The 12,201-nt window shown below is 39.9% G+C and overlaps 1 protein-coding gene across 11 annotated transcripts in view; it reads left to right on the top strand.

Moving 5' to 3' along the window:
- The window catches only part of GTF2I (general transcription factor IIi), a 77,722-nt gene that overhangs the window by 43,887 nt on the left and 21,634 nt on the right, over positions 1–12,201 (top strand). For 10 of the 11 annotated variants that reach the window (XM_054287023.1, XM_054287021.1, XM_054287026.1 and 7 more), the window contains 8 exons: positions 1,119–1,181; positions 2,181–2,285; positions 3,882–3,944; positions 4,944–5,048; positions 6,646–6,708; positions 7,969–8,073; positions 8,851–8,916; positions 10,796–10,979. In XM_054287023.1, coding sequence (XP_054142998.1) covers positions 1,119–1,181; positions 2,181–2,285; positions 3,882–3,944; positions 4,944–5,048; positions 6,646–6,708; positions 7,969–8,073; positions 8,851–8,916; positions 10,796–10,979 — 754 coding nt within the window. The remainder of the gene's footprint in view (positions 1–1,118; positions 1,182–2,180; positions 2,286–3,881; positions 3,945–4,943; positions 5,049–6,645; positions 6,709–7,968; positions 8,074–8,850; positions 8,917–10,795; positions 10,980–12,201) is intronic. The other variant, XM_054287024.1, reaches the window with a different exon arrangement.

Raw genomic sequence — 12,201 nt, 5'->3', positions numbered from 1 at the left:
TTAAGAGCCCTGGTCTCTGTGTAGATTAATTGCAGCAGTATAATCATCATCATAGGTTACCTCTGTTGGTTTTTGTTATTTGACTTGGCAATGAATTTAGATGCACAAGTTGGGATCTTTTGGTTGTGTTCTTTCCTGACCCCTTCTGTTTGGTTCTCCACAGAAATGCATCCATGTGTTTCACTTTAGTCTGGTTAAAGATGCTTCACCTGGGATGTTTTGTGTACCTCTCCTTTATCCTGTGATTTGCTTTGGTTTTTGGTTTAGGGACACATTAATCTATCTGCTTTTATAAGATTCTGTGCAGTCTGGAGTATAGTTTTTACTCTATATTTTTGAAGGCAGCCACCAGAGTTCTGATATCAGTGAAGGAAAAAATGTAGAAATAAAGTTCTAGCACTTCAGATGTGTTTTCTGTGCTTACAAATGACTATCATTGGCAATTTTTTCATTGAAATATTTGCAAAGATGTTGCCTAATTGAAATTGTACATCTTCTCCAATCATTCACTTTTCATATTTCTACCAGGCTGGCGTTTCAGACTTTTGTTTTGTTTTGTTTATAATCTCCCAAATGACACCACTCTGGGGCTTGATATAAGCAAATTGTGATGGTAGTCATCACTATTTTAAGTCATGAAAGGCAAATCACCCAAAGTTTAGTGGTTTGGCAGGGTGAGAACAGTCCATCATTGTCCTGCTGGCTTTGCTCTGAGCACGTGGCTCTCCAGCCTGAGCTGTGTTGGTTTTTACATGTTTCTGTAAGAGAAGTATGGAGAGTTGCACTTGGTTTTGCTGAATAGTGTGAGATGAGGGTCTGTGGTGATGCTGGGTCCCCAGGCAGGAGCAGAGGTGAACCCCTTCACTGTGAAAACCCAGCTTTTTAAGCAGTCAGCTGGTTATCAGTTACATGCTTTTGAGTATGTGTAATCTTCACCTCCTTGCCTTTGTCTGGAATTCTCAAAGGCTCATGGTAAATATATCATTGCTTCTTTTTTTGTTACTTGCTGTGAATGCAAGGGGTTCATTGACAATGTTGGTTTAGATACATAGGCATGGAGTGTTTGGTTAAAAATCTTGTCCATGTCCATCATTCCACTGTCCTGGTTTATTTTTCAGAGACCTCCCACCATGATATATCAGAAACAAGTGAGAATCCCGAGGTTGAGGTCACCCTTGAAGGTCAGTACCACAGGTCCTTAATTTCAGGTTTTTGGGCATTTTTCTATGCAGAATGTGTTCTACACATATTGCATTACTTGGCAGTGAATCAGGAGAGTTGTTCTGGTGTTGAGTGTAGATTGGATTGTGCACTGATTGGTCAATGAACCTGGCGGAGAAGTTTTGGAAAACCACAATATACTGAAGCAGATTGGACTTGGTGGGCTGGTTTTGAGATGATGCCTGACAGCACTTTTATCTCTTGCATAATTTTCAGGTGTTGTTAAGAAAAAATATTCATTGAAGGGAGAAGATGTTCTAACATTCCTTCATTCTGGAGAAAACATTGCTTTATGACCACACTGTAGTTACATGTAACATTTGTAGTTAACAATTGCTTCTGGGAAGAATGGTACCAGAACAGAAAGGCAGTGTTGTAGGTGGTGTAAGTGGAGCCTCAAGGTGTCTGTCTAATGTTGGTAACTGTGAGATCCAAAGCTTTGCAGTGAGCAGCTCCCTTTGTCATGCAAGTGGCTCCAAAGCTGCTGAGCAGTGTCCCTGCAGTTCTCATGCTGGGATGTTGGTAGGAGGTGCTCTGTGTTTCTTGTATTTGTGAATGAGTGTCCTGGAGCTGCTTTAAAGCACTGCTGAGATTGGCTTTTGCAGTTCTTGCTTGTGGAATTAGATTCCTTTTGCTGCTGCATGGCTGTTTTATGATCATGCCAGACTGTTTCAGAAGACAATGTTGTTTTCCTTTTGTAGTACAGGAGCAGCTTTGTTTTTTTGCTCTCTTTCGTTTTGCACACACATGTGCTTTTGGAGGAACAAGTTGTTCCTTCATAGGTAGGAACAGGGGCTTTCTGAAGTTGCTCATGTAAGTAATGTGTTGTAAAATTTGGTGCTCTCATAAACACAATTTCTTATTCCTGTTAGATTTTTTTTTGAAATTAAAAGCAGTTCCAGTGCTGCACATGAGTTCCCTGCACAAAAACCTAGTGATTTCTATTTGATTTCTCTTAGATTCTGACCATACCTACATGTACCCTGAGAGGCGAAGGAGAAGCAGCAGGTTGGTTAATGAAGAGTCCAGTACTCAGAGAAGAAACAGAGAAGAATTCAATTCTGGTAAGATGAAAATTCAAGATTATTTCATCACCTTTTCATTTATGAATAGGTTTTCTGTAGTTTTAGTGCAAGCCTTCATTTAAGAGCCCTGGTCTCTGTGTAGATGAATTGCAGCAGTATAATCATCATCATAGGCTGCCTGTGTTGTTTTTTCTTATTTGTTATTTTGATGATGAAATTAGATGCACAGGAAGTTGGGATTTTTTGTTTGTGTTCTTTCCTGATCCCTTCTGTTGGGTTCTCCACAGAAATGCATCCATGTGTTTCTCTTTAGTCTGGTTAAAGATGCTTCACCTGGGATGTTTTGTGTACCTCTACTTTATCCTGTGGTTTGGTTTTTTTTGATTTAGGGACATGTTAATCTGTTTTATAAGATTCTGTGCAGTCTGAAGTATGTTTTTTACTTTATAGTTTTGAAGGCAGCCACCAGAGTTCTGATATCAGTGAAGGAAAAGATGTGGAAATAAAGTTATAGCATTTCAGATGTGTTTTTTGTGCTTATAAATTACCATCCTTGGATATTTTTTCACAGAAATATTTGGAAAGATGTAGCCTAATTTGAATTGTAAATGTTATCCAACAACTCTCTTTTCATATTTCCACCAGGTTGGCTTTTTTGATTTTTGCTTTGTTTTGCTTTTAATCACCCAAATCACACCCCCCTGCGGCTTGCTATAAGGAGATTGTGATTGTAGTCATCATTATTTTAAGTCATGAAAGGCAAATCACCCAAGGTTTAGTGATTTGGTAGGATATTAACAGTCCATCATTGTCCTGCTGGCTTCTCTCTGAGCCCGTGGCTCTCCAGCCTGAGCTGTGTGCTTTTCAGGGCAGGTTTTGCTTGCAGCAGTGCTCCTTCTTGCAAATGCTATTAGTTTTGTTTGGAAGGTGGGTATCACCATAGTTAGGGGTTACCATTACATGAAATTCAGCAGCAATTCTTCTGGTAAAGGAAAATTAATTTCAGTGCCTGTGCTGGCTGCAGTATTAACTGAATTTATTGGAGAAAAGAAATCTAGGTGGTTTGTTTTCCTCAGCATAATGCAATGTGCTTTATACCTGACTGTGAGGAGGGAGTGTGAGGAAGGGGAAGTGTGATAGGAGATGACCTGAACTCTGAGTGTGCCTTGGTTTTGACTAGAATTTTATAGCTAGAGATGCTGAGTGTGGCCCTTTGAGTCAGACTAAGGCTTTGTAACACCCCTTTTTCTGAGATCTGTTGGTTTTTACATGTTTCTGTGAGAGAAGTGTGGAGAGTTGCCCGTGGTTTTGCTGAATAGTGTGAGATGAGGGTCTGTGGTGATGCTGGGTCCCCAGGCAGGAGCAGAGGTGAACCCCTTCACTGTGAAAACCCAGCTTTTTAAGCAGTCAGCTGGTTATCAGTTACATGCTTTTGAGTATGTGTAATCTTCACCTCCTCGCCTTTGTCTGGAATTCTCAAAGGCTCATGGTAAATATATCATTGCTTCTTTTTTTGTTACTTGCTGTGAATGCAAGGGGTTCATTGACAATGTTGGTTTAGATACATAGGCATGGAGTGTTTGGTTAAAAATCTTGTCCATGTCCATCATTCCACTGTCCTGGTTTATTTTTCAGAGACCTCCCACCATGATATATCAGAAACAAGTGAGAATCCCGAGGTTGAGGTCACCCTTGAAGGTCAGTACCACAGGTCCTTAATTTCAGGTTTTTGGGCATTTTTCTATGCAGAATGTGTTCTACACGTATTGCATTACTTGGCAGTGAATCAGGAGAGTTGTTCTGGTGTTGAGTGTAGATTGGATTGTGCACTGCTTGGTCAATGAACCTGGCGGAGAAGTTTTGGAAAACCACAATATACTGAAGCAGATTGGACTTGGTGGGCTGGTTTTGAGATGATGCCTGACAGCACTTTTATCTCTTGCATAATTTTCAGGTGTTGTTAAGAAAAAATATTCATTGAAGGGAGAAGATGTTCTAACATTCCTTCATTCTGGAGAAAACATTGCTTTATGACCACACTGTAGTTACATGTAACATTTGTAGTTAACAAATGCTTCTGGGAAGAATGGTACCAGAATAGAAAGGCAATGTTGTAGGTGGTGTAAGTGGAGCCTCAAGGTGTCTGTCTAATGTTGGTAACTGTGAGATCCAAAGCTTTGCAGTGAGCAGCTCCCTTTACCATCCAAGTGGCTCCAAAGCTGCTGAGCAGTGTCCCTGCAGTTCTCATGCTGGGATGTTGGTAGGAGGTGCTCTGTGTTTCTTGTATTTGTGAATGAGTGTCCTGGAGCTGCTTTAAAGCACTGCTGAGATTGGCTTTTGCAGTGCTTGCTTGGGGAATTAGATTCCTTTTGCTGCTGCATGGCTGTTTTATGATCATGCCAGACTGTTTCAGAAGACAATGTTGTTTTCCTTTTGTAGTACAGGAGCAGCTTTGTTTTTTGCTCTCTTTTGTTTTGCACACACATGTGCTTTTGGAGGAACAAGTTGTTCCTTCATAGGTAGGAACAGGGGCTTTCTGAAGTTGCTCATGTAAGTAATGTGTTGTAAAATTTGGTGCTCTCATAAACACAATTTCTTATTCCTGTTAGATTTTTTTTTTGAAATTAAAAGCAGTTCCAGTGCTGCACATGAGTTCCCTGCACAAAAACCTAGTGATTTCTATTTGATTTCTCTTAGATTCTGACCATACCTACATGTACCCTGAGAGGCGAAGGAGAAGCAGCAGGTTGGTTAATGAAGAGTCCAGTACTCAGAGAAGAAACAGAGAAGAATTCAATTCTGGTAAGATGAAAATTCAAGATTATTTCATCACCTTTTCATTTATGAATAGGTTTTCTGTAGTTTTAGTGCAAGCCTTCGTTTAAGAGCCCTGGTCTCTGTGTAGATTAATTGCAGCAGTATAATCATCATCATAGGCTGCCTGTGTTGTTTTTTCTTATTTGTTATTTTGATGATGAAATTAGATGCACAGGAAGTTGGGATTTTTTGTTTGTGTTCTTTCCTGATCCCTTCTGTTGGGTTCTCCACAGAAATGCATCCATGTGTTTCTCTTTAGTCTGGTTAAAGATGCTTCACCTGGGATGTTTTGTGTACCTCTACTTTATCCTGTGGTTTGGTTTTTTTTGATTTAGGGACATGTTAATCTGTTTTATAAGATTCTGTGCAGTCTGAAGTATGTTTTTTACTTTATAGTTTTGAAGGCAGCCACCAGAGTTCTGATATCAGTGAAGGAAAAGATGTGGAAATAAAGTTATAGCATTTCAGATGTGTTTTTTGTGCTTATAAATTACCATCCTTGGATATTTTTTCACAGAAATATTTGGAAAGATGTAGCCTAATTTGAATTGTAAATGTTATCCAACAACTCTCTTTTCATATTTCCACCAGGTTGGCTTTTTTGATTTTTGCTTTGTTTTGCTTTTAATCACCCAAATCACACCCCCCTGCGGCTTGCTATAAGGAGATTGTGATTGTAGTCATCATTATTTTAAGTCATGAAAGGCAAATCACCCAAGGTTTAGTGATTTGGTAGGATATTAACAGTCCATCATTGTCCTGCTGGCTTCTCTCTGAGCCCGTGGCTCTCCAGCCTGAGCTGTGTGCTTTTCAGGGCAGGTTTTGCTTGCAGCAGTGCTCCTTCTTGCAAATGCTATTAGTTTTGTTTGGAAGGTGGGTATCACCATAGTTAGGGGTTACCATTACATGAAATTCAGCAGCAATTCTTCTGGTAAAGGAAAATTAATTTCAGTGCCTGTGCTGGCTGCAGTATTAACTGAATTTATTGGAGAAAAGAAATCTAGGTGGTTTGTTTTCCTCAGCATAATGCAATGTGCTTTATACCTGACTGTGAGGAGGGAGTGTGAGGAAGGGGAAGTGTGATAGGAGATGACCTGAACTCTGAGTGTGCCTTGGTTTTGACTAGAATTTTATAGCTAGAGATGCTGAGTGTGGCCCTTTGAGTCAGACTAAGGCTTTGTAACACCCCTTTTTCTGAGATCTGTTGGTTTTTACATGTTTCTGTGAGAGAAGTGTGGAGAGTTGCCCGTGGTTTTGCTGAATAGTGTGAGATGAGGGTCTGTGGTGATGCTGGGTCCCCAGGCAGGAGCAGAGGTGAACCCCTTCACTGTGAAAACCCAGCTTTTTAAGCAGTCAGCTGGTTATCAGTTACATGCTTTTGAGTATGTGTAATCTTCACCTCCTCGCCTTTGTCTGGAATTCTCAAAGGCTCATGGTAAATATATCATTGCTTCTTTTTTTGTTACTTGCTGTGAATGCAAGGGGTTCATTGACAATGTTGGTTTAGGTGCAAAGGCATGGAGTGTTTGGTTAAAAATCTTGTCCATGTCTATCATTCAACTGTCCTGGTTTTCCCTTTCAGATTCCTCCCAGCATGACTCATCAGAAGGAAGTGAGGTTTCTGAGGCTGACCTCACTAGTGAAGGTCAGTTCCCCAGGTCACTGACTTCATTTGGTTGGGCATTTGTCTATCTAAATTGTGTTTTCCAAAGCCTACATTACTTGGCACTGAATGAAGAGAATTGTGTGCTGGTGTTGAGTGTAGACTGGATTGTGCACTGCTTGGTCAATGAACCTGGTAGAGAAGTTTTGGAAAACCACCATATATGGAAGCAGATTGGACTTGTTGGGCTGGTTTTGTAATGATGCCTGACAGCAATTTGTATATTTTGCATAATTTTCAAGTGTTGTTAATGAAAAATACTCATTGAATGGAGACGATGTTCTAACATTCCTTCATTCTGGAGAACACATTGCTTTTAACCACACTGCAGTTAGCTGTAACATTTATAGTTAAAACTAGCTTCGGGGAAGAATGGTACCAGAACAGAAAGGCAATGTTGTAGGTGGTGTAAGTGGAGCCTCAAGGTGTCTATCTAATGTTGGCAACTGTGAGATCCAAAGCTTTGCAGTGAGCAGCTCCCTTTGCCATCCAAGTGGCTCCAAAGCTGCTGAGCAGTGTCCCTGCAGTTCTCATGCTGGGATGTTGGTAGGAGGTGCTCTGTGTTTCTTGTATTTGTGAATGAGTGTCCTGGAGCTGCTTTAAAGCACTGCTGAGATTGGCTTTTGCAGTGCTTGCTTGTGGAATTAGAGTAGGAGCACCCAATGAGCAATTTAGAAAGTAGGCAGAGCATTTTTGGTAAAGTGGGCACTTCTGGCATTACTTTCAATGTTTTACAATGCAGCAGGGAAATAACTCCACCATTACCTCAACAGAAGAGTTTATATGAGAAGAGTCAATAAGTATAATAATAAAAAACAAAAGTTGCTTTCTTTTGAGATCTACTAGTGGAAAGGTCTTATTTCTAGGTAGATAACACATGTAGTCCCTACCTGCACAATTAATTCTGTGATTCCTTTTGCTGTTGCATGATGGTTTTATGATCACACAATGCCCAGTCATGTTTCAGAAGACAATGTTGTTTTCCTTAGCAAGTACAGAAGCAGTTTTGTATTTTGCTCTCCTGTGCTTTGCACTGGCCCTTTTGTAGGAACAAATTGTTCCTTCACAGGTAGGAACAGGAGCTTTCTGAAGTTACTCAGTTAAGTAATTTGTTGAAAAATTTGATGCCCTGGTAGTCACAGTTTCTTAATTCTGGTAAAGTTCTGAAATGCAAAGCAGTTCTAGTGCTACACTCAAGTTCCCTGGACAGAAAAACAGTGATTTTGTTTTTTTCTGTTTAAGATAATGATGATGAGTACGTACCCGGTGAGAGGAGACAGAGGAGCCCCAAGTCAACCAGCGACTCGGGCAGTAGTGTGAGAAGAAAAGGAATAAGTTTCAATTTTGGTAAGATGAAAATTCCAGATGATTTTGTTTCCCTGCTGTGTTTTATGAAAAGGTTTTGGGAAATTTTGTAGTGCAGGAGTGAGACATGTTAGTTCAAGCCTTTATAGTCCTGGTCTCTGTTTAGGTGTACTGCATCAGTATAATCATCATCACAGGCTGCCTCTTGTTTTTTTTGTTATTTGATGTGACAGTGTGATTGGAGGCACAGGTTTGGATTTGGATAAATTTCTTTTTTGCAGCTGTGTTTTCTTTCAGAAATAGGATTTCTAGGGGTATTTTGCAACACCAAAAAATTGGAGAAATACTGGATTAAAGTAGAGAAGGCCAGATGCCTCCTGATCCATGTAGTTGTACAGATTTCCACCAAAACAGCTCCATGTACTTTCTGTAAGCTTTATCAAGCTTTTGAGCACTCAAATCTAGGCAACTGTCAACAGCACCTATAAACTGCCTCTATCTCTGGAGGCTGCAAGAGCTGATGACTGAGTCACCAAAGAGAGAAATCATTATTGGCAGTTATTTAACCTGGTTTTTGTTGTGTTTTTTTTTACTCTCATTTAATATACATCTTTTGGAAGTAATCTTTAACATTTTATTTTGTATTTTTCTTTCTTTTTAATGTATCCATACATTTTAAGGTGTAGCCTGTACTGTACTCAGGAGGCACCTGTTTGCAAGTAAAAGTACACACTTCATATTTCATTTAGTGTTAACACAGATTTTACAAGATTCTTAGTTTTTTTTGTAGCCTGACATGTCCTCCTCTTTTCTTTGCAGAGAAATGGAATACACGAATTACAGACTTGAGAAAAGAAGTTGAAGTGCTGTTTGATAAAAAATATGGTATGTGTCACACACCTTTCCAAGCCATTGCCTGTAGTCCTTTGTCACAGCAAGTGACAGACTGCTCTTTGGCATGCATCTTGTTCTTGGCTCAGGAGCACACCAGAACTGACGGCACCAAAGGGCTAAGTACTGCTAGAAGACATAAAATTGAGAAAAGTAGCTTTTTTTGATGAACAGAGTAATTTCAAAATGGGATATCTCTGTTTGGCACCAAAGTGGGAAGCTTGATTTTATTTTTTCAGTTGTGCTCAGTCTCCTGGAGCATCTGCATGCTCAAATTTCTTGGGCACCCACATTTGAGAGAGTTATCCTTTTCTCTGCAATTACACTGAGTCTTTAGGTGAAAGAGTCTTTAGAGTGGCACTGAAGAGAAGCTGCCACTCACTGGTGGTTCATTTTTGATTATTATTGTTTTACAGTGAAGCAAAAATTATATATCCTAATGGCTCTTGGAAAGAAAAAGCAGCAGATGTGTTAGACTTTGGAATTTGTCTCCAAATGTTGCACTTAGATATGTTTTGTGTCCACATATCACAAACTACAACAGCATCAGTAAAGATTTAAAAATAAATGCTGGTGAGCCTCTTCCATGAAAAGTGGAAGTGCTTTCAGAATAGCCCTTGTGATTTGGAGTTACTACATGTTTGGGATGTGACCATCATCTGACATTTAAACAGCCCACTGAAAGCAACTTGCACCGAGGCAATACAGTTCAGAATCTGATTCACTGTATTTTAATCACTCTAGAAAGGAGCATCATTCTTTATGAAATGCTTTAATTTTGATTTTGGTCTTCGCACGTAGCAAAGTTGGTTGAAGAAAATTAAGTTGGTTTAAGACAATTTAAGAGGTGGAGCAATTTAAGAGCAGCTATGGAATGAGTTGCTTCCCATTATGGTATTAACTAATCACTTTCCATCAATACTACACTTACCAGTAGGTGTAGTGAAACCATAACAGTCTAATTACAAGCAAAGCAGCAATGGGCAAAAAATAAGAGTAAATAATCACTAAATACAAAATTGCTAAATGTCTACAAGCCCGTGGCAACAATGGGAAATCCAGAATGGTGGAGTATGGCCCACCCCCCCTTCCCAAGTTGATAGTTACTTGCTTTTCATTTGTTTCAAAGATTTCATTAGGAGGGCCATGCTTTTTTCAGCAGTTTTAGAAGTGTATTTTTTATTTCCTTAATGGTTCTTTGGATTTCTAAAATACACAGAAACTTCAGGAATTCACTGAAAAGAATGGATGTGTGCCCCTACTCCAAGGCATTAATGACTTGTAAGCCAGTAGTTGTAACAAATGATAACAGAGCTAGAAACTGAACATGAACTGAAACGTGCTTGGTTTAAGTCTAGATAACTTCATCTTTCAAAATGCTCTATTAAGCTAAACCAAAGTAATGACAATAACTTCATCTTTCAAAATGCTCTATGAAGCAAAACTAAAATAGTGAGAATCTTCACTCTTAACAGGTGTGGTCACTGTTATTAAATGTTTACATAAAGGGAAAAGAGGATGATCTGCATACGTATGCAGGGCTGCAGCTTGTTTACTGTGAATCAAAGTGATTTTGCTATTAAACTAAGTCCCTCACAACATGAATGCCTGAATATTTAAATGTGCTGAGGGCTTATTGCCTGCATGCTAATTATCATGTTCATCAGAGTGATATCAAACAGGTAATTGAGTAGAGCCACAAGCTAGCCTAATATTTTTATTCTCCTTTTTCATTAAAGCTGAAGCTATCAAGGTAGAAGGTCCAGCACCTATCCCATACACAACCTTCCAGTCCCATCCAGAAGATTTGTTTGTGGAAAGGCTGCCAGATGAGATTCTAATCTAATATTTTTATTCGCCTTTTTCATTAAAGCTGAAGCTATCAAGGTAGAGGGCCCAGCATCTGTCCCATATGGAGCCTTCCAGTCCCATCCAGGGGATTTGTTTGTGGAGGGGATGCCAGATGGGATTCCCTTCAGGAGCCCGGCCACGTACGGCATCCCGCGGCTGGAGAGGATCCTGCTGGCCAAGGACCGGATCCGCTTCGTCATCAAAAAGTGAGGAGCTGTGTCACAGATGTCTTTTCATTAAAATCTTTTCCTTAGGATTTTTCCTGCTGAAGCTGAGAAGTTTCAGCAACAAAGTGTAAACAATGGTTATCTGCTGCTGTGGAATGCAGCAGGTGGATCTGTGATTGGTCTCCTGTGGATGTTTGGATTTACTGATCACTCAGGGCAGAGCTGGGTCTCACTCTCTGCTGAGACACAGGCCTGTGTTATTCATTCCTTTTCTATTCTTAGCTTAGCTAGCCTTCTGAGAACTTTCCTTCTATTCTTTTAGTATAGTCATATGTAATATGTATATAAATCATAAAAAAAGAAATCAAGCCTTCTGAACATGAATTCAACATTCTCGTCTCTCTCTCACCCTGAAGACCCTTGTCACCACTGTCACAGAGCTGTTCATTTTTGGCTCTGCATTACTCATTGTTTTCTGCCTCTGCCACTTTGCTTCATTTTTGTCCACGGAATTCCAAACTGGTTTCTGCTGGCATATTAATTTATGGTACTGAGGAGTGGCTTTTAGTTGATGTCCATTTTGATATATTCAGTTTATCAGGCCAGTGGACCACTGAGAGTGAGAGTGGAGAGATCTCTGGTCAGATCTCTTCAATATTATGGACTTTTGTCAGGGGCAGATCTCTTTGTACTGTTCAGATCTCTGCAGCTGCAATACATGTTGAAAGCCATTGACTTTGGAATACTTCATCCTATTTGAAGATCCTGGCCTAATTTCAACTTATGCTTTAAAAAAAAATTGCTGGAATGTTGTATCAAGCTGTCTATGGCTGTATTTGTATAAAGCATTTCCCAGGGCAAGCTTGAGGCCAGCACATAGCTACTGGTTCCTGTGGTTTAGGTGTCCTTGGTGTGTCTGGAGGTAGATGAGGTAGTGTACATGAAGGAGAGCTCAAATGGAGATTGACTGACATTTAAAGGAAGCTTCAGTGAGTAACAGCTGATGTTTTCCTGTCTTCAGTGGTGTAGGGCCTAATGCAAGAGTTTTAGAAATGGACAGGAATCTGCTGATTGCAATGGTCAGGCTCAGAACTGGGGGTAGTGGCAGCCTCTGACTCTATGCATGCTGCCTTTACCAGAGGTGCTATTTGCTTACATTTGTGAGGAACATCATCAGTTTCTATCATCCTAATGCTTGCAGGTAACTAGGAAAGGAAGAAGTGTAGATCTACCTTGTGTCTCATTTAAAATCAGATATCAT

This window comes from Melozone crissalis, unplaced genomic scaffold, assembly GCF_028551555.1.
Source record: "Melozone crissalis strain CALT ecotype California unplaced genomic scaffold, PUWL_Pcris_2 ptg000057l_1, whole genome shotgun sequence".
NCBI lineage: Eukaryota > Metazoa > Chordata > Aves > Passeriformes > Passerellidae > Melozone > Melozone crissalis.
This window is presented reverse-complemented; position numbering and strand designations above follow the sequence as displayed.